The sequence below is a fragment of the Trachurus trachurus genome, assembly GCF_905171665.1.
Source record: "Trachurus trachurus genome assembly, chromosome: 9".
In the NCBI taxonomy this organism is placed as follows: domain Eukaryota; kingdom Metazoa; phylum Chordata; class Actinopteri; order Carangiformes; family Carangidae; genus Trachurus; species Trachurus trachurus.
In genome coordinates this window covers 23,685,622-23,707,975 of record NC_139895.1, presented here as the reverse complement: position 1 = coordinate 23,707,975, position 22,354 = coordinate 23,685,622, and the positions used below count along the sequence as shown (strand labels likewise).

General features: G+C 42.4%; 1 protein-coding gene across 1 annotated transcript; it reads right to left on the bottom strand.

Annotated features, from left to right (window-relative positions):
• Nucleotides 1–893: 893 nt before the first annotated feature.
• On the bottom strand, nucleotides 894–21,045 carry sv2ca (synaptic vesicle glycoprotein 2Ca; the record flags this gene model as incomplete). The annotated part of the gene is made up of 12 exons (XM_083978806.1): nucleotides 894–1,077; nucleotides 1,183–1,342; nucleotides 1,575–1,781; nucleotides 1,891–2,024; nucleotides 2,353–2,517; nucleotides 2,954–3,042; nucleotides 3,133–3,243; nucleotides 3,666–3,755; nucleotides 4,214–4,347; nucleotides 9,628–9,779; nucleotides 10,940–11,120; nucleotides 20,448–21,045. The coding sequence occupies 12 exons, from the start codon at nucleotides 21,043–21,045 to the stop codon at nucleotides 894–896; spliced, it is 2,205 nt and encodes a 734-aa protein (XP_083834932.1).
• Between the last annotated feature and the right edge of the window lie 1,309 nt (nucleotides 21,046–22,354).

The window sequence follows — 22,354 nt, the reverse complement described above, 5'->3', positions numbered from 1 at the left end:
GAAAATAAAATGAACATCCTCGGATTCAGCATACAAGGATACAATTGTTGGTACAGGAAAATACAGTTTTCCATTATGGCCTTTTTGATTCTTAGCTGGGTAGGTAATGCAAAGGGCTTGGTGTCGTACGAGGATCAACTTTGAAAAGGTTGCACATGTCTGAGCAAATGTCATGTTGAGCAAAATACAGTATTGTGTGTACATAATGATGTAACATGTAGGTATATGTGAGTGAGTGTCAGTCTGTATTTGCGCATGAAGTATCTATATTGACTTTCTGCACACTCTCCACAACATGCCCAGTGTATGTGGGTCCTGTGGGCAAGCCAGCTGTCATACAGCTGTGTCGTGTGTCCGCTCTGTCTGATCATCTATTCCCTACGTTGTCAAACAGCAGGTAGACTGTGCTCATTACAGCTTGTTTTTCACTTTTCCCTCCATCTGGCTTGTCTTAATAAGACAGTATCAATATCAAAAGCCTCGAGCTTTAACCATGCAGTGACTCTGCAAAGGTTATGGGCGCCAGCTGGAAGGTGCAACCAGTCACTAAACAAAACTCCACCAAAGTCTCAGTGCCAAAACCCGCGCAAACTGCCAGCCCAGCCATGTGAAATCTCCAGACGGCACATTCACAAAATCACTAAGCTAATTATTGACTTACATGGAAACTAAAGAGCTTGACTTGTATGATAAAAGTCAAACACATAATAAAAAGAAGGGTTGCTATCTGGACTTACTTACTGTAAGGTACATTTGTGAAATGGGATAACAAGTGTTAAAGTAAGAACGAACCAAGCAATTTGCATTGCTTACCCAACAATCCCTGGGCATCCTCTCAGAATCACCCAGTTTTTATCCAGGTTTTATCCCAGCCGATGAATGCCACACTCATGTTACATGAGGACATTTGATTTGGTGTCAGGCAACCGCAGTACAACCAATCCTCCACCAACGAGCACAGACGAGGCCATCAGTATGGGGATGGCCTTGGTGATGCTAACAAGAGAACCAAAAATCAGGTTTCCCATGACTGCAGCCAGCTTACACAGAGCGTTGCAGAACCCAAAGCCAGTTCCTCTGTGGAGAGAGAGAGAGAATGAAATGTTTATTTACCGGAATGTTTTTATAAAAAAAATAAAAAAAGTCCATGCAGACATGAATAGTATCGGTATCATTGCTTACCTCCTGACAGTAGGGAATGACTCAGTAGTGACCACATCCAGGGAGTTCCAGGCAGAGATGCTCAGGCCGTTGTAAAGGCACAACATGAAAATCATCATGGACTCAGTGGTGCCAAACCACAGGAAGAAACAGCTGATGCCTGAAAGCACCATGGAGCCACCTGATTCACATACAAATATGAAGAGAGTGAAGGAACAAGCGTTATTGCGGGTGACATTCATTTGGCTAATGTTCAAGTAATTTATAAGGGCTTATATAAATTGCCTTTCACAGTCAATGCCACATCCAAAGCATGAATCATTTCAGCATCCAACGGTGTCAGTGTAAAAACCAATTACTCAAGTGCACACGCAAATACAGTATGAACCCCCACCCCTGTGCCCTTTTCTTACTTAACATGGACAGACGCCCAATTTTGTCCATGAGCAGGGCGGACACAATGTTGCCGGGCAGAACAGCCAGGGTCCCAAGGAAGTTAATGAAGTAGACCCAGTAGGCACTGTAGTCATCATCGAATGTCATCTGGCACCCTGTCTTGTTGTGGGTGAATGTGCTGTTGACCACCTCTGTGCCAGCTATCAACTTGGAATCATCGATATCTGCCCAAAAAAAATCAAGAAAAACGAAAAATATCACATAGGTGATCACCTGTCACATGTTGTCTGTGAGTTTGAGCAGACTATTGTTCATCCTTAAGCCTGGTCTCACCTGTGTTGTGGAAGAATGCATCAATGAAAGTACAGTTACGGAAGGAGGAGCCCACCGACGTCACATCATCAAAGTAGCAGTTACGAAAAGTGGAGTCAATGAAGGTGACAGACCTCAGCTTCATATTGATGAATCTGAGGAAACAGTTACATTTAACTTTTATTATTCAGATTTGGATTCATTCTTTATTGTCCCCAAGGGGAAATTTGTTTTCACAGTCCGTATTACATTTAGGAGATAATCTTTCAACACACATGTAAACATATAACATAGAAAAAGAAAAAGAAAATAATATTCCCTCACAGTGCAGTTGCAACAGAGTCTTATAAACCTGGCTGTAGCTCAGCCATCTCATACCCCAGATCTCCCTTTGTATTGAAAAGCTATGTTCATTAATTGTAAGTACTAAACAACAATCCAAATGATTTCACTTTCATTAATCCTGCTAATAAACTGACGTACCGGTCATTAATGAAGAGACCATTTTTGTGTATCTGGTTCTCCAGGGTGAAGTTGAAGGTGAAGTCTTCGATGCGTTCATTGCTGTGTATCATCACTTTGGAGGCATACTCGTCAGCCTGAAGGTGTTTGATGACATCAGGAAACCAGACGGACAAGCCGTAATACCTGCAACCACAATGATACAGGGATAACAGGGTGTCAAGACCAACCAAATTAATCCTTATTTTAGTAATCTGACAAAAAGAATATTCCCAGATACACTCTTTAATGTGTCGTAAGTCACATGTGGAGAGTCAGACAGACAGCATGTGGTTGTTGTTGGATTCTCAAGTGTTTTCAGCCTGCCCCCCCCCCCCCCCCCCCCCCCTCTCTCTGACTGCTTTCCCCCCTGTCTCTGCTCCTACCAAGACACCAATGGAACAGTATTGATCCACAGACTGTGATTGATTTTGAGACCATGCAACTTCTGCACAGCAGAGAGATCAAGATGACAGAAATGCAATGTGGCCGCAAACCCAGCTGCCTATTGCTATTTTCTGACCAAAGAAATTAAAGCTGTTTGATTTTTCTGTGACACAGGTGACATCAAAGAGAAACTCACCCGAATGAGAGCGTGAACCACACGATGGCCAGGCGTATCATGTTTTCTCTCATCGGGTAGTTGAAGCACTTCATAAGATTTATATAGATCTAAGTAGAGACAAGAAAGGTATTACACTTCATGCATTCACAAAGTTGCAGTTGAGGCTCTGGACAAAAAAATGGCTGACAAATAGTTACCCCATGCGTTTCAGCCTTTATCCTAAAGAAAACCTTGGAAACTGGGTTGCCAGATTGTGCTTCCATCTCGACCAGTTCATCCAGCTGTTTAGGGATCCTGATCCTGTTTACCTGCAAAATAATTAGTGGGAAAATATGGGAAATTATAATATTTACAGTATAGCACAATCAGTGTGATTTCCTGACACAACTGTGATTATGCAGCATCATGATTTTTCACTACTTTGCGTGTGATTATTTTCAGTGAAAGCACAACCATAAGTGATAACTTATGAAAGAATGAATATAAACAGTGTGTGCTACAGTACATGATCAATTCAAGAAACATGTGTTGACTAAGAGGCTTTCCCAAAGTGCAGCTCACGCAGCACATAAGCCTGAATGACACAAAACAGCTTTCAGAACCTTCATAATTCAGATGTGATCCTGCACAGTGAAAGCATTAAAACCTGTCCCAGCGGTGGCAGGAAATAAGCCTCTTTGCTTCCTTAAAGCGTCAGGAAACCCAGCCAAAGACAGAAACAAACACTCACAGTGAAGACTTTCTCCGGTTGCCCACGCGCTCTCATGTTGGTGTCGTGTATCTGTTTGAGGATCATCCAGCCTTCATCATGCTTTCCCACCTGACAGGAGTAAAAGTGAGGTGAGGGAGAGGGATAAATTCATGGAATCAGCACCGGTCTCACTTACTCAGAGACATTAAAAGTCTCACAGCCACGCTTGTGTATTCTGCACATGAATATGTGCCTTTGATTTCTCCACGATGGACCAAAAATGATGAGAGTCACGACAACAGTGAGTCACTTTACTTCAAAGGGTAATTATCCTACAGCAGAAAACCCTACTGTCACAGATCTCTAAGCCTCCATTTCACAGTTACATATAAAGGCCTGTTCTGGGATGAGTCCCATAATGTTGGTCAGGCGTGGTTGTAAAATATCCAAATGCTCTCAATTTGCCTTGTGTTTCTGTCTGAGGATGCTCAGTGCAAAATTAATAATCACGGACAGTCCGTGGCAATGACACAGCGCCATGACGCAGCATTTCCCAAAGACACAACTGTATTTTCAAAACTGTTTACCTCAAGGTAGAATCTGGGGCTTTCGGGCATGAAGGTAAGAGCCACCACAGCACACACACAGGGCAGGGCACAGACGACCACAAACACCCGCCAACTGTGAAACTGGTACGCCGAGCCCATACTGAAGCTCCAACCTGTAAACAATGGTGCACGACAGCAGAGACAATCACATCAGATGAAGATGGATGATAGACAGAACAAAAAATGAAGGCTTTTAAATATACACTGAGGTTAAAATTGTTCACATGAGATTAAAAGAATCCAGAAACAAAATTAAAGTGATCACTATATCAACCTAGAGAGTAGACAAAACAAGACTTGAATCAGAATTATGGTCTTCTTCTTTTTCCTTTTTTTTGTTCACATGGGGGGAGTGGAACAAGAAATAGATACAACTATCACTGGATAGTGTGACTATGGTGGACACAACAGTTGAGAATTTACACAACCAGCAGATATTAAAAAAAACCCAACTGCTTTCATTTCACAATCATATTTCCGGTCACCTGGTGACCTTCGAGTCCAGTGAAGAATCCTTTTAGAGTTGTTTTTGTCTCCACCAGCTGCTGAGGGTGGTACCTGCATCTTAACCTGGTAAATGTTCCCACAAAGGTTACACAATGGAGGAGTGGGAGTGAACCAAAACAGTGAAGCTTCCAGCCATAAAACCAAAATGATAAGATGTAACATGCTATAAAGCTGAGCAGAGCTGAGTAGGAGCTGCAGAGTCTGGTGGTAATAATAATAATAATAATTCCCTGTGGGTTTGTCACTACAAGTAGTGACTCATCTCACATACAAGTGGTTATGTGGTCCATTGTTATTTTTTTTTATAGCTGCTACACCAGAGAGACTCCCATAAAGTTCTCTGATGGTAGCCAGTGCCACTATTTGAATTAAACCAGTACAATCACTACAGCAGCTGTCATATATTCTGTGGGTATTTCCATGTCAAACAAGATGTTTCACTTTACATCAAATTACATCATTTGATTATGTCAAAGCAAACACACAAAAGATAACCAGTGCGAACATGCACAGCAACTGTGGACAACATTATAGACATCATAGTATAAATGTCAGCCATGTTTATTTAATTTATAGTGGTTTCTTCTTGTTTTTCTTTTTTGTAGCTTATCTGAGTTCAGCACATTGCCATGAGTTGGAGTTGGAGTTAGAGATGAGAAAAGATGCTTTGGTGTCTTCAGAGACTCTAGTAAATGTCTCATGTTAGTATAAAAGCTCGCAAATCAAAGTGGTATGATTTTTTACCCACACAAATGCTGCTAATTGACATTTAACATATGATGGCACTTCCTTTTTTACCTCCAAGAGCCCGTATAATTCACTGATGAATTATGCACTCAGCAAGTGGCTGTTTAGCCAATCTTCAACTCACAGGGGAGTGATAAAAGTAAATATGATTACTTAATAAGTCTTGAAGCAACGCTTTGAAGAAGCAGAGCTTAAATAATAATAGACTAGTGTAGAATGTGGTGTTGCACGTCCTTATCAGAGAAGGGACTGTGCCATTTGATCTCAGAGGGTGATTCTAAATGTTATGCGTGAATATTATACTGCGAGTACAAAGCGGCTGCAAATAAAAGATGGCATTTAAAAACAAGTGCTCCACGGCCCGAGCAGAGTGAAGTGTGAGCTACGAGATGAATGGCTCTGCAGGGGAAGCGGAGAGAAGTGCACAGGGACGGGTTAATTGAATGTGTAGGGAATGAATTGAGTGTTTTCTGCTAAGTTAAATCTTGTTGCACCTGATCTCAGCCCACAGGCACTCACCCAGACTCATTAATCATTGTAACATGCACACACACACACACACACGCACACACCACACACACATGTAGACTCATTCAAAAGGGGAACGTACACACATGCCCACACATTCACACATCAAAAACAAGGGGGGAAAAAAGCAAGGAAATTAATAACGGGAAACCACATGCAGATAACACTGACATTACTAGCATAATGCCATAATGCCATATTACCACCCACACAAGCACACAAGAAAATACACAAACATAGAGTGAAAGCTATACATTATATATTTGCCTTTTCCCTTTGAAAATTTGCATGTTTTTTCTAAGCACTTTCTAAACCATTTGAGTGGAGAAATGAGAACAGATATAAGCCTGTGAATATTCTCATTTGTCCAGGTCATAGTTATCTCAAGGAAATTTTAAATTGAATGCAACTAGACTTGGTTATTTGTAACCAAGTCCAGTTGCATTCAATTTAAAATTTCCTAGAGATATCTTTTGGAAGTTGACATCCTACAATAAAAGGTTTCAAACTGGTGACAACTTGTACAAACACACAATTACATAATAATTTGTGGTTATTTCATTCTCTGTAACAAAAATGTGTCACTACACAGCACAAGTAGACTGGATACTGGTATGTTCAGCAGCAAATCTTAAAAGGTGATTAAATTATTGTTAAAGTAATGCTGCTCTCCCAAATATGGGACTTTTGATGCTATATTTTTATGTACAATAGCTGATTGTTCTGCAGTGTGCAAAAGTCACAGAGAGGCATGGTTGTGATGTATTTTAAGTGGCACTATACAAATACAGTAATGCGAGGACCGGCCCGGATGAAATTACAAATATACAAGGTGCTCTACATGCAGCTCTGCATTTGTACTCTCACTGACTGATTTTTTTAGAAATTTTGGGAGGAAGCACAGAGAGGGGTTTGCCGTGTCAGTCGTGACCTCCCACGTCTCTCGACAGATCGTGCCTCATGGAGATGCTGCTCCAAAGGGAATAGCACCATTATTCATCAACAGGCGTAGGAGAGGAGTCAGAGAGCGGGGAGGGAGGGGGTTAACACTAATGGTTATGCCAGATAAACGCTGCTTGGTATTAATCTCACAGCATATTAAAATCCAGCTTTGATAGCAATGCATATCAAGAGCTAAAAACAACTATTTTCAAAGGAGGGTGGGCGTCTGTCAGAAGTGATATAATACATGCACCCCAATAGAGACCAGGGAGATGAGAATGTGTCGGTAGAGAGCAGAAAAGAAATAAAACAGATAAATGAAATACAAAATCAAATAATCTAAAAGACCAAAAAATCTGTACTTTATCTCTAAACAAGCACATTGTTTGATGTACAGAATATATTACAATGTGCAAGATAAATAGACCACATTTACAGTAATGTTTTCATTGGCCACTTTAAAGTTCTGCTTTTGTGCTAAGTAACAACATAGACAATATACATTAGAAGAAGAAGAAGTTTCATTCTCATAGTGTCCTTTGTTGGGCAGCAGGAGTAATGACTTTTCGCAGACGACGTCCCGCCTATGTGTATTCCTGCTTTCTCTGAGTCCCTTTATTTATCTCCCTGTCATTCTCTCTCTCTTTCTGCTTGTATGTGTGTGCGTGCGTGTGTGTGTGTGTGTGCGTCTGGAGTGACTCAGAGTGAGGGAGAGAAATGAAGAGCGAACAAGACAGAAAGAGACAGAGTAACAGAGAGAGGGAGAAAGGGAAGGAGTTGTTCAGTAGTGATTGCCTTTTCTTCAGATATGTAGCGTGGCTTCCTGCCCCACAGGGTTAGTGTTTCGCCCATGTCACAGGAAATCTCATTACAAGGATTATGTACATAATTGACTAAGTCTATGGATGACTGAGTCAGCAGTAATACAGTACTCCCAGGTCTTGATACTAGATAGATAGATAGATAGATAGATAGATAGATAGATAGATAGATAGATAGATAGATAGATAGATAGATAGATAGATAGATAGATAGATAGATAGATAGATAGATAGATAGATAGATAGATAGATAGATAGATAGATAGATAGATAGATGGTTGGTGGTGTGTGGGTGGGGGGGTTAAACTTTAAAACATCTAATGATGGTGCTCGACTACCAGTGGGCTTTGCTTAGCAATAAAGTAAACCCCTTAAACTCTCCCATCAGGATCTGTGCCAGGAAGACCTCCAGCTGTGAGTCTGGCAGGGGAGCTTCGGGAAGACATTAGAAGTCAGTAAGTAGAGAAGATAAATAGGATGCATGATAGTGTATCAAATACACAAACCAAGGCTTGTGTCATAACCTGTCACTGATGTTTTCGTTCAAAGACAAAGGTATCTGTGCAGGGGGCATATTCATCGTAGTGCCGTTGGTTTAATCCACTGCTGCACTTTAGGGGAAAACATAAAAACCAGAGGTGAGGGTTGGAGTATATATGCAAGACACGTAGTTCCCTTTCAGGGAAAGAGAGGCAGAGTGGTAGTGAGTGTCTGAGAGAATAAGAGCAAAGTGAGGCCACTACCATCCCTTCAGTACGATATCAGCAGATCTGACAGCAGCGTTTCTTCATGAAGACTCATTCTGGTTTCAGACGGTTTTGCGAGTCCTTCCCCTCTGTGCTTTCGCACATCCATGTGAGCAGATCGTAAGAACTGTGTGCATTTGCGCATGTCTGAATACATCTCCTTGAGTCATGTGTAAGCCATTTATCGTAAACTCCTTGATTTTCTGTGTGTGTGTGTGTTAACTTGAATGACCTCTTACAGTGTCAGATGTTATTGCCTTCAATTTCCCTTGAAGAAGACCTGTATGTGGCTGCAGCCTAGTAAAACATCATCCATGGCACTTACAGCAAGAAACACACACACACACACACACACACACACACACACACTGTCACTTTCTCAATGACGTCACAGGTTGGCTAAAGCATGGTCTGGCCATAAATCACCTCTAGCTGTAGCTTTGTCCCATTAGAGCAAGGAGAAAAACCTAATTATGCTTGATCAAGAACACTCTGCAGAGACAGAGAATGGAGAGAGAGGAGAGGTAATAAAAGGAAGGACAGAGTTAGGAAGAGAGATGGGGAGAGTACAAAACAGGAGGAGAGAGGAGGCTGTAAAAGAAGAGGAAAGCAGGTTGGGGAAAAAAGAGGGAGTAGGAAAAAAGGAGAGGAAGAATCTCATCTCATTCCCTATTTTTTGTTTCCTTTCTTGATGAGTCCAGCTGATCTCTAATGTAGTGTTGTCATAAATCACCCTAACCCTCTCAGCATGTGTCTGCACCGTGAGATCCATGCATACGTTAATCTCTTAACCTCTGCCTCTTCCAGCCCACAGCCACTCAGAGCTATTAAGTGATTGATTCTTGTGGCAGGGAAAACTGGCACTTAAACCTACAGCCATTGGGGAAACCTTATACTTTCGTAGCCTGCAGTCAGGAGCTTAGGACGAAGTCACATTGGCAAACATCTCATCAGTATTGTTACATCCACTCCTGACCTGAGCTTTCATGAGACACAACTTTTTTTTTGGATTAGTTCTTTTACTAAAATGCACATCTCAAACTTAGTGCCATTTCCAGGTGGTGTACAGTATGTCACATCATTTTCTAACCGGCAAACTTACCATAGTGTGGTATAATGGCCCAGGCCATAGCCGATGCATAGATTTCTCCAATCATCCAGAACATACACAGCCAGCTGAGGTGCTCTCCTCTCTTCTCCCTGGACAGCACCTCTGCAAAGAAGGAGAAAACGATGGGCACGGCACCTCCTATCCTGCAAGAACCACAGAGAATGGGAAAGTGAGTGGGAGTTATGGAGAGACGAAAGCAGGGCAGAAACTGAACCTGCTTAATCTTTATGGTTTACATTCTCACATACAGCAGCTGCATTTATGATTTGACTTTTACTGTACTGTACATGCTTTGCCTTCCTTTAGTTTCTGATCTGTTTTTGTTTTGTTTTACAAAGTGTTTTTTGGACTGTTTTCCATTTTAAAAAATGTGACTGATTCTAAGGTCATTACAGAGACTACAAAGGAGACAAAGTGAGTAAAAAAAAAAGCACGGATAAGCAGTTGTCCCCCCCCCCCCTGAAATGCGATACAAAAAACAAACATTTTAGTGCCAGTTCCTCGTGTTTCAGTGGCACAGGTCGCACTAGCAGTTTAGAAAGCTTTTTCAATTACTCTGAAGGTCTCTGGGGAGAATGATGGAGCCGCAATTACTAAATTAGCTCTTAAAGAAACAGTTACACTGCCAAAGAAGAGGACACAATAAATCACAGTGTACACCATGTTCCTTTGTCACAAGAGGATGACACACCATCTGGTAGAGTTTTTCGTTTTCACACACTCTGGTTATTTTTAAGAGACTTTAAGATTTCAAGATGTTTCCCTTATGCAGTGAAGATATCACTGGCTATGACACCGTATGTGGATAGCTCTTACTGCTCTCTAATCTAAAAGCAGGGGACAATTACATTCATTTAGCTGGAAAGGAAACTTGACAGATGGATGTAGTAAATCTTCTATGATGAAAGAGCCAGAATCTAGAAACTTTTTGAGGAGCAGTGAGAGAGAAAAACAAGCTTCAAGTTATCATTAAAGGAAATTGCTTTCAGCTTCTTTTTTATCTACTCTGACAATTATTTAGTGGAAGCCAAAGAAGGGAGTATTAATTAGGAGGGATAAAGACATGCCTACAGAAAAACACCCCTCAAATATATTTTGCCCCATAGAGATGAATTCTTTACCGTCACTGATATAGGCCTGGTGTACACTTAGATTTTGAACATAAACATTCAGATATAGTTGCCATCCTTTTTGACTTTTTGATTTTGAGGTAGACCATTTGATTGGGCTTTCACAGATCATTTATACCGACAGCTCCCCGTCCTCAGCGGCCCCAGACTGACCCCCACTGTATCAGACTCACCCGAAGCCTGCGACGAGACGGCAAAGGAGGAATAAGCCGTATCCCTGGACAAAAGATGACAGGAAGGCGAAGAAGCCATTCGTGGACATGCAAATGAGGAGGCACTGTCTGCGGCCCACTTTGTCAGACATCCCTCCCCAGAAGAGTGCCCCCACCATCATCCCCAAGTAAACAACACTGCCTGGAAGGAAAAGAGAGAGAGGGGCCTGATTTTATTTTCTTTCTTTTTTTTTTGCCTTAATATAAAGTGCATCACATCCTATCTCTACATTCCTGCATTTATTACTTAGTATTTATATGTAATGTTATTTGTAATACTTATCACACCCACACACACACATCCACTTTAGGAACAGCATTACCATTAACATCATCATTGTCATTATTACTATCATTCAGGCAGCACAATATTGCAGTGGTTAGCATTGTCTCAGCAAGAAGGTTTTGGGTTAGATTTGCTTTAGATTTGGACTGGACCCTCTCTGAGTGGAGTTTGCTCATTCTCCCTGTGCCTGTGTGGGTTTTCTCTGGGTCCTCTTGCTTCCTCCCACAGTCCTCCAAAGTCACAACATTAGGTTGATTGTTGACTGTATGTAGATGTCAAAGTGAATGTGTGAGCTTGTTTGTCTCTATACGTCGATCCTGTGACAGACTAGGCAGCCTGTTCCAGGGTGTAGCCTCAGATATGTGACATAACCAGCAGATGGATAGACTTTATCGATTGTTAGTGTTTTAAACCTGCAACAGTATTTCTGAGTCACTATAGGTGCTTTTTTTAAAGTATATTTTTTGGTCTTTTTGCCTTTATTGGATAGCACATTGTGAGATAGACAGGAAAGGGGGAGGCAGAGAGGGGGAATGACATGCAGGAAATGTCTGCCCGACACGGGATTCGAACCGGGGACGCCTGCGTTGAGGACTATAGCCTCTACATGGGGCGGCCGCTTTAACCGCTGCGCCACGCACCGCCCCAGGTGCTTGAAATAGTTGATAAGGCAAACTTGTATCTCTGCTTTTGGTCTCCACCAACCTCTGAATGAAATACCTGCATGGCCTGTTAGCTCCATTGTGTTTGACAGCTATTTGCTAACCATGATTCCAATGAGATGTGGGAAGCTGTGAAGACTGGCCAAAATTCAATGTGATAACAAGACATACAGCATGGTCCGGGGTTAATGTAAGAATATTGATTAGATCTGCTTTAGCATGTTAATGTAATGAGTGAAAGTTACCTGCTGCCAACCACTCAAACAATGTATCTCAGCCAAAGAATAATTATGCTTTGTTCAAAAGCAAATATGATGAATATACTGTACATCCCTAACGCTAACCCAAATATGACACTTGATCTTCAAAGGTTTGCTTTTTTTTCTCTCTTATATCAGCATTTACTATAGAATATAACTTGCTTAAGTGAATGTCTGAGTCCAAGTAGTCAAAGTCATCCAACACACTCTCAGCCAAGAAGCTTTTTTAGAAATGGTGTCCTCCAAATGTGCCTCTGCTGAAAAATGGCCAAGTGTCAAATTAAAAATATGGAGCCATCAAGCTTGTGCCTCTATTATTGCTGAACGTCCATCAGTGAATTGGAAGTTACGATATGGATGTGCTACATTTATAGATGCTTGTGCTGTTCTAAAAAGTAAAAATAGATTAAATTGCTAGTAGATGCAAATGCTGCTATCACTGAAAATATTTTATAGTTAAGACACAGACACACACACACTTCCCAAAGTTATATATTGGAGCTAATCTCTCTAAACTAAAGCCACATTATTCCTACTAATCTGACTGGATCCCAAAAATTGACTGATAAAAATGAACCATGAGACCTAGAAAATCCTCAAGCCCAGTGATACACTCACTCCATCATTGACACTGACTGAATACACTGACTGAAAACAGGTCCTGATCAATGAGGAGACAAATGTGAACAGTTATACAGGGCGACTTCACCAAAGGGCCCTCTGTGCTGCTCAGATCTCTCTCATCACAAATGAAATCAATGCACCAACAAAACAGCATTGATTTCTCCCTCTGATCATCATGAATCTGCTCAGGAGAAGGAGCCTATTGTCACTGCTTTGGTCCACATCTGGCTTTGTGTGGTTAGCAGCCTGCATGTACAGACAACCTGGTGTGGTACAACTGGCAACTCAATATTTTGAATCTTCTTTGAGATTTCTGCTCCAAGCTAAAATACTGAATAGTTTACTTACTGATATTACAATGATGTTTTGTCTTCGTCTATATCCAGATATATGCACATGAACCTGAGAGGATATTTGCAGTCCACACAAAAAGAAGTGGATGTGAACGTGGCAGTCATGTAGGCTTTAGGCTGATGTAACTAAGCAGTGGGGACACTCTGATCATCCCATTACAATAATCTTAATAGCAAGATGCGTTTCCTTCCTGTAATGTCTGCAGTCAGGTCTCTTCCCCTCTGCTGTGAGCAGTTATCTGTTTGACTCTCTCGCTTCAGAGGTTAGAACCAAGCTATCTGTCACATTTGGCAGCCATCTAGATACTCGCCCGAAGGAACCATAAATTCAATTCTAAATTAAAGGAAGTCTTCAGTCTATATACGCACAGTTCACATTTGCTTCATTAAGGAGAGGCTAGAAACACGGTGCACGGGCAAACCCCCACTGGCCTCGCATTTTAATGTCATTCATCCAAACATCCAGAGGCCCTTTCGTTTTGTTTCTGCAATCAACTTTTCATACAAACACTAAACTGTTTTTTCTTTTTCTTTTCTTTTCTTTTCTTTCCTTGTCGTTTTTTTCTATTTTGGTTTTAGGTTTTTAGAAACACTGGCAAAAACAGAGCCTGCAATTCTTCCTATATTTATCCCCTTTAAAAAAAAAAAAAAGCAATAAAACTTTGACTAATGAGAACATCCCTCACAGGACAGTCAATTACGTAATGAATTTATTGATGCTCTGTCCAACTTGCTGCGCGGCATCTCGGAGAGCATGATGTCAGCAGTGCCTGCACCAGGAAACAGGAAAGTAGTGTGCATCCGAAAATAGCACAGACATCCCTTAACATTATGAGGTCTGTCTCACCACCAGAAGACCAAAGAGTGGTTTGCGTAGCATTAACCTGTCATGTTAGAGAATTACTGCACATATTCCAACATCACCTTGTCTTCTTTGCCTCATTTCTAATTTGTTTATGAGTCACGCTCCACATTCAGTGCAGCATCAGTGTGAAACAGTTGCATATTATATGGCATTTGGACTCCAACCAAGCACTTACCATAATAATTTACTCCGAAGCAACAAATGGCTCCCCACAATCTGCTCGTTAGATTACTGACATGTTTTTCTCAAGATACAAAGCTCTTTAAAAACCAATGATGAGTATTTTCAAATGAAAGAGCTTACTCACATGTAGGTAGAACTACAGTGACAGTAACATGTGGGTGGGTGGGGTGTCTCAGTTAAACGTTTTTAAATAGGATTTTCTGTCTTTTTAAAGGTAACACACCATCCACATCCACTGGTGATGGAATATAACATCCCATGGTTTTGACTAAAACTGCTCTCGTCTTCAATGTTAGATTTGAATTTGAATTCTGAATTGAAAGGTCTTCCCATGGATCCTGCTCACACTATGCAGTGTTTTAAAGGTTGATATATAATCTTCAAATTTTTTACTGGGGTTGGGGTTATGTAATCATGTTTTTATTCTTCTCAAAATGCAATAGATCAATTATATAAATAATGGGAATTATCATGATCCCCTAAAGCTGGTTCTGTTTTGCAGTTCACTTCACCATACCAGTAAAACACATATCACTCATGAAATTTTGCAACATTTCATTAAACTGATGCTGTGGCTTCAGTCAATCTGTCAATTCTGAACACATTGGAAATGACCAGGCTGGACAGCAAGAGCCTCAGCGAGAGTATTTTAATTAATGAAACCCTTTTCTTTCACCCACTACTGCCCTGTCATTGATTCAGTCGAGCTATCCTTTCTCAGGCCTGCAAACTAAGAGGAGGGGTACAATCAATACACTTCACACTTATTTCAAGACTGGAATTTGCAACTCAACCTTCAGTAAGTGTGAAATGTAAAGGCTTGGTTTCATTCAGAGGAGTGACGTAGCAGATGCTGGCTGATGCACGCACGTGTCTCACCGTAAGAGTGTGAACTCTTAGACTTGATGACCCATATAGACTCTGAGCACCATCAGAAAATGACAGTGTGTCAGGAGACCTCTCAGGCAGAAGCAAAAGGTTTTGCCCCATGACACTGTTGAGATGTCAAAACACATCTCCAGGAATGGTAAATATTCAGCAAAATCACAGGCACTACTCTAAAAGACAAGAAGAATTTCAAGGAGTTGATCTTTTAGGCAAAGATATGGAGAGTAACATAACACACACATATACAGTACACACACACAAGAGTAAATCTAATTCATAGATTGAAATATTTCAAATACATTTAATCTTTTCTGGTGAGGCTGAACTGGCCACTGAGGAACTGAGGATGAAGGGGGGGGGAGATAAAAAATGAAAATTTATGCAGGAGAAAGCACAAATGCAAGCAGATGAAATATGTGAGCAGCAGAAGAAAGAGCAAAGGCAATGAGGGGGGGGGGGGGGGTTTCGGGTTGACAACAGACAGAGAAAGGTAATGAGGGAAGAGAGTTGGGTTAATTGCTGGATGGGGTGAGAGAAAGAGAGTGAAGAGGGGAGGAAAGGGAAGGCCCGGGTGCAGTGTTTTCTGTCCTGTCACATCCTGAGGAGCCCCCTGAGAGCCGTGGGAGCGCTGAGCTGCATCACGACCTCTTCTCTGATTTCATGCTTTGATGCTCTTCGCTCTTAGCGGTGCAAACTGTTTGAGCGTCGCGCACAAAGAAAAAAGAAAAACTGTTCGTGTTTTATTCATTGATACTATCATACAAGAACATGTCTGGTGCACTCTACGTCTATACCGTGCTACCTGTCTGTGTTTGAAAATCTTCTCATTCGTCTCATTGCAACTTATCTCGTCCCCTCTCTCCTTTTTTCCCTCACCTCTCCTCACCCCTTTCTTTACTCCATCTCTCCGTCTCTCAGCTTGCATCCTCTCCTATTGCTTTCCAATTTCTTGGCTCACTTCTCATTTTCCCTTTCTCCCCTCTTCACACCTCGTCCTCCCTGCTTTCCCCTCTCATTTATTTGCCTTAGTCTTCTTTGCTCCACTGTCATCAGCTCCTTTTACACTGAGCAGCGTGTAATCACATTTGTACTACATCGTGTCAGTTTGATCGGATTCATGCCTCCGTCCTCTGCCACCTCCACAGAAAAAGAGATTGAAGCTTTTTGTCATATTTATAAGTCATTTCAGTGGGGGCAGGATTTCAATGAAATCTATATGAAAGTAGCCTATTGTAGGGCTGAGAGTGCAGGGTTTAAAATGACTCACTCAGCACCAGTAATGATCCAACCTTCATTACATTAAAGAGTGTGGATAAATCGCATGAAATACAGCCATGCCATGAAGCTCTGATAAGTGTGAGCTGTTAGACATGGTTTACTTGTGGCTGATATTGCTGGTGGCAGCAGGTTTGGTCCATATGCGTGCTCAAATGCACACACATACACACTCAGTCCCGTCACACACTCCCCCATCTTCCTCTTCCCACACAATGTGGAGCTGCACTACTCAAGTAGTGTAATCTCTGCAGTGACGCTGCGATCTTACTGCAGTTTAGCCACGCTCAACTGCCCCTGGACCACGCAGCCCCACATCGCCATAGCCTGCCAGCTGGCTCATACAGACAGGGAGAAAGAAAGAAGGAAGAACGATAGGAAACAAAAAAATAGACAAAAGAGAGAAGTAACGTGGAGATGGAGCTTTGACAGGAGATGGCGGGTGAAGCTGGGACACAAAGAAAGCAAAACCAAAGAAAGAAAAGAGGTACGAGCAATCAGAAGACAGGGAAGTGAGGATGGAAAAAAGAAGAGGAAGATGGAGAAAGTAGAGCGGAAGCGAGAAGGGAAGGGGACGTATTGATGGTGGGGAAGGAGAGGTGGCTGTAAATGAAAACGATGAGAGACAAGTTGAGAGAATCAGAGGGAGAAATGAGGGGAGTTTCAGCAGGGAAAAGACAGCCTAAGAGAACAAATAAGTAATGATAGGGTGATGTGTTCCCATTGTCTGAGATGATAGCTAAGCCTCTCCCTCACATTGTTGGTGTGCTGAATACCACCAATCTTCCACCTCTCTGATCCCATCCACCCACACCTCTCTCCCCATTACTCCTCTCTAACTTGGCAATCTTTCTGCTTCAAAGTTGGTCCTCCTCCTCTTTTTTTCCCCTGTTCATCACACGTATTGCGTTTGCACAGCATTCATCTTCCCTCCTGCTTCTTTCCTTCCCACTTCTTCTACTCTTTTGTAAAGTGTTTACAGCAAGCCACCGCCTCCTACACCTACCCCCAACTCTCTGTCCGTCATTCTCATGTAGCGTTAAGGATTCCTGCAAGATCTAGATACTTGTGGGACCAAATTGAATTCAGTAATCTAATCAGCATTTTAGTCACCCATCCCATCCCATTCCATTACACTCAGTCCATGCAGCTTGTGTCTGTCTCTGCCTGTAATATGGTTAATGGAGCTGCACAATGCAACTGGGAGTCCAGCTTAGGTAAAACTAACCAAATATCCAAAGCTCATTGTTAGACACCGTAATTAAAATGTTTTCAGACTCTAAAGGGTTGAGAAAATATCTTTAAGAAAGTAAGGAATTATTTCTTGAGTACTTTTTCTGGGGGAAAATATATTTGTTTCGAAACTATTTGTTTTGTAGGGGGTTTCAGGATATTCACCTCAAGAATATCCTGTTCCACAGTGGCTGTATCAGCAGACTCATGCCTCCTCTTAAACATCTGGTTACTCACAGAAAACTGGTCTGGCAAGAATTCGTAGTGCTATATAGTAACCTAATCAATACTGTAAATCCAAGTGCCTTATTTTGGAAGTGTTACTGAGCTTTCCATTAAACAGTGATATGCAGTAAGACCACCAACTTTTTAGTGAGAGCCCACACCCTTTTCTCACAAAAAATTAGTCTGACTATTACAAATAATCAAAATACCATCTGTGGAAACTATGAAACTATATTGTTTCAGCTTAAATTGGACTTTGAATTAATACTTGATGATGTCTCCGAGGTCCAAGTCTTTGTTATGCACCTGCTCATACAAATGGACAAAAGGAAACATGTAGCCTATACATTGGCCAAGAAATAACGCTTTTCTTATCTGAGGAAATTAAGTTTATCTGCTCATGGATCCCTTATAGAAAGCCTACGTATTTCTTGTAACCCCAACCCCCAACTCTATTTACATTTAGATTTAATCACTCACTAAAGCATCAGTGCATTAGGAGATACTGGCCTGAGTATTAAGTAGTACATCTATGGAATAACTACAAGGAAGATCGATCGATGCAGTAGATGATTTTTAAGAAATAGCCAGGTTGCAGCAGAAAGTTGATTGTAACCTGTGGCAACAACCAACCAGTGGGAGCCATGGGCGCTGCAGTGACATGGACGTGACCTCTCACCGACTTTCCACGTACGGATTCTGCCCAGTGCAGTAAATTGAACATAAAACCAAGCTGCAGGTAACACTGCTCAAACTGTTTCTGCATCTCAAGGTGGGTGGTCTGTGGTCTGTGACTCCTGAAGGCTATTCTTTATCGCCACCACCAGACCACCATGAAGAGGACATCTTATTGTAAGGCTGTCATCGCAAAATGTGAACCTGCACGGTTAAATAAAGGTTATACGTGAAAATCACGTGAAAATCGAGACCACCCTAATCAAAGGTATTCACAGGTTTACCTGGCTGTGGTTTTATTTCTGCACTTTAAGGCAGTAAAATATTACCATGGCACCTGTAAAACATCCACTCACCTCATTTCGTTGGCTGTAGTTAAATGTAATTACTCTAGAAAACTCCAAATGGATAGCAGCAAGGTCATAGTAATCATGTAGGCTATGCTCAGACATGCACACACACACACACACACACACACACACACACACACACACACACACACACAAAAACACCAATCAAGTTCACCTCAACAGGGAGGAGCCTTGGGGCAATCAGTAGGAAAGGAAAGGAGAATGGGGGAGGATGGGAGAAGAAAAGAGCGGCACATAGAATGGAGGGTGAGAGGGAGGGATGCTGGGTGAGGGAGTCACGAACAAGGAGAAGCAGAGCGTAGAGCATGAATGCCTGCGGGACTTTGCTTGGTCAGAGAGGAGACGGGTTTACATGGATACTTGGAAATAGACAGAAAAACGAAGTTGCTTGGTAGACAACATCTTGTGGGGATTCAATAGTGACTGCCCACAACTATTAACTGTTTCATCGTGTCCAAATGATATTTACGCTTCCAATCTCAGCATTCGATGAATTTAGTATCACATAGATGCAATAAAGCAATGATTTTTGAATTTCTTTCAAATGTGACATAGTTAAATAGACAATCGTACGTATACTACATACTGTATTGTAACTCAAATTAAAATTATGGTGTAGAGAGATTTTACATCTGGCAGGTTGTGTTGTGTTTATTATTTCACACGTTCACCAACTCTAATCCAAATTCTTTAAACTTTGTCAAAACTTTCAGACTCAAAGAGGCCTTGCCGTATCCATTTTGCATCAGATGATGCAGTACAGTTGATGTATTGTCATGTCTCTCTGTGGCAGTTAGTATCTACGGGCTCTGTGCCTGATTTAATGTCCTCGCCACTCTGGCACAGACACAGTGAGTCAGCCCCCTGTACACAGCTCTGTGGTGATGGATTATACACCTGCAGCCACGGGCCCTGCTGGGACTCCTGCTCAACACGCAGAGCACACAGGGAATACTAGCTACACTCTTAATCCTGATTCGGAGACCAGTGGACCGAAACCCCTCATCCATGTGAAACACAACTATAGGATAAAGTGACACGTACAACGCAAAGACACAGAACTATTCTTTTGTCTTTTCTGTCAAGCAATACCCCACAGGAGGAAGTGTGGCCTTTTACTCGAGGAAAGTGACAAAATTTGTATGTACACTAAAATTACCTCCTTAAAGTTATAACCTATATGTGTGTCTCCTCTCACAGCATAGGTAATAGTCAGTATGATGCATGACAATTACACCTCTACATTAAAGGGTGGCCAGACCACCAGAGAAATAAAGTTATTTTATTAGGTTACTCCCCTGCTAAGCCAAACACATGCATTAATACAACTGTTAAAAATCATACACTGATGTTTGTCAGCTCATCCTGTTTAGTTATCCATCCCACTGATTAAATAATGTGGTCAGATCATGTGGAGCTAGAATGGAAGCAGCACCAAACACAGGCAAAGCTACATTTCTGCATTACCTTCCTGGTAAACATGAACTGAAGTATTAAAAGTTCTTGCATGGTATTGTACAGTAGAAACGTCACTCACACACAGTTGAACACACACAAGGGGTCTCTTACCTAGCCATCCCGAGCTGGAGTTGGGCACGCACATGTCTGTCTCTGCGCTGGGCAGCACAAAGCCCACCACGAACACCTCCACCCCATCTGACATGAGCGCCAGCCCAAGTACCAGGAACAGCTGCCACTGGAACCTCCCGTGGCCACACTCCTGGATGATCAGCTCGTACTGCTGGGCCAGCTCCTCCTCGTCGGCCTGTCTCTCCTGCTCCAGCTCCTTTCGGTCCCTTGTGGCGTCGGACATCGGCTGCCCCAGCGCCACCTGGCCCTCCTTATGCTTGCTATCTCCCGCCGAGGGGATCCCCTGGTACTCGCCCTCGTAGATCTCGTCCTCGTCGTCGTGGCCCTCTGTGGCATCGCTGGAGCAATCCTCGTTGTCACGGTAGCCCTCTCCATCCTGCCTTGGGGGGTTCCGGTAGAAATCCTCATCTCCATCCTCCTCATCCTGGAATCGGCTGTAGTTGCGTTGGGACGAGTACTCATCCGTAGCGCGGTCCACCGCCTTGTTGACTTTCTTTGTTGCATGCCGCTTGGCCTCCTTGACCATGTCCTTGGCCCCCTTAACCAAAGAAGTCCTGTTATTGTAAGTGTCCTCCATTCTGGCTCCACTGGTTGGTCTTCAGGGGGTTTGAAAGGATACTTTGAAGTAGCAGAGAAGAGGGAAGAGTGGCGAGGTGATGGGAGGATGGGAACGAATGGTGAGATCAGTGGGTCTCAAGATGCAGCAGGGAAGGAAACTTGAGTCTGAAGTCACCACAGGAGATAACCCACAATGGCTGTGGCAATCATCGGCCGGGCTGAAAGAGATTGGGGAAGGGTAAGAGACAGACAGATAAAAAAAAGAGGGAGAAAGAGGAAGAGAGAGAGAGATGATCATCAGATAGTGCCTGTAACTCATGTCTCCCCTGCTACATTCGTAACTATCCCAGACTAGCAGGTGACATCACACTGACAGCACATACCCTCTTTAATCATTCACTTGCCATTCTCCCAGGCCTTTTAATCATCCGGAGTGATGTGAAGAAAAGGGCTTTGGCAGTATAGCTTTCAGTTTTTATTCAAAATGAACATTCAATTTCTAGGGGCGCTCTCCTTGTTTTATATTTCATGACTCGGCCATAGTTTTGAAGAGATGAGCATTTTAAACGGAGATGCTGAATCTGCTGACTCATGATCAGCTCCGAGGAACAGAAGGTAATAAACAAGGCTCTGCTCAAAATCAATTTGCCCCCAATAAAGAGCTGGTTTATTATAATGGGAGTGACGATCCAACCAGAACGGCACTGTCATATTTAATCCGTGCAAAGAGAGGAGGAAAGAAGAAATGGTCACGTGTGGACCCACAGAAAAACGCAAACTCAGACACACTACAATACAGGGACACACACTCAAACATGCAGTGCGTGAGTGTGCACATGGCAGCATGGATGGGGAAACCCTTTCCCATCTTGGCAGACCGACGCTGACGGGAGGGAGACCCCCCCCCCTCATCCCCGAGCCCAACACTGAATGATGCAACATGATTTCATGCAAGTGTTCAAACTGTGATCCACAGTTCATCATCACACTGCCTCCCCTCCAGCCTCTTTATTTCATAATGTGTCTTAGCACAGACTCACAACTATTATCAAATTAATACAAAATAATGATAATTATGAAACATTTCTAGATAAAATGGGATTTACACTAGGATGGTCAGAGCTGCCCACTGTCTCGGTGTGTGTGTATGTGTGTGGTCACTCATAGCTGTCAAGTGTGTGTGCTTCCCATGTGTCTAGGAGCTGCTCGCCACATCCGCTAATGAACACTGAAGCCTTGTCAGGAGGACACAAATCACAGGGCCAGCTCCAGCTCCCATAATGCCATTTTACTGGGTAAAATGACACTGCTGATTCAAGGTGACTCCA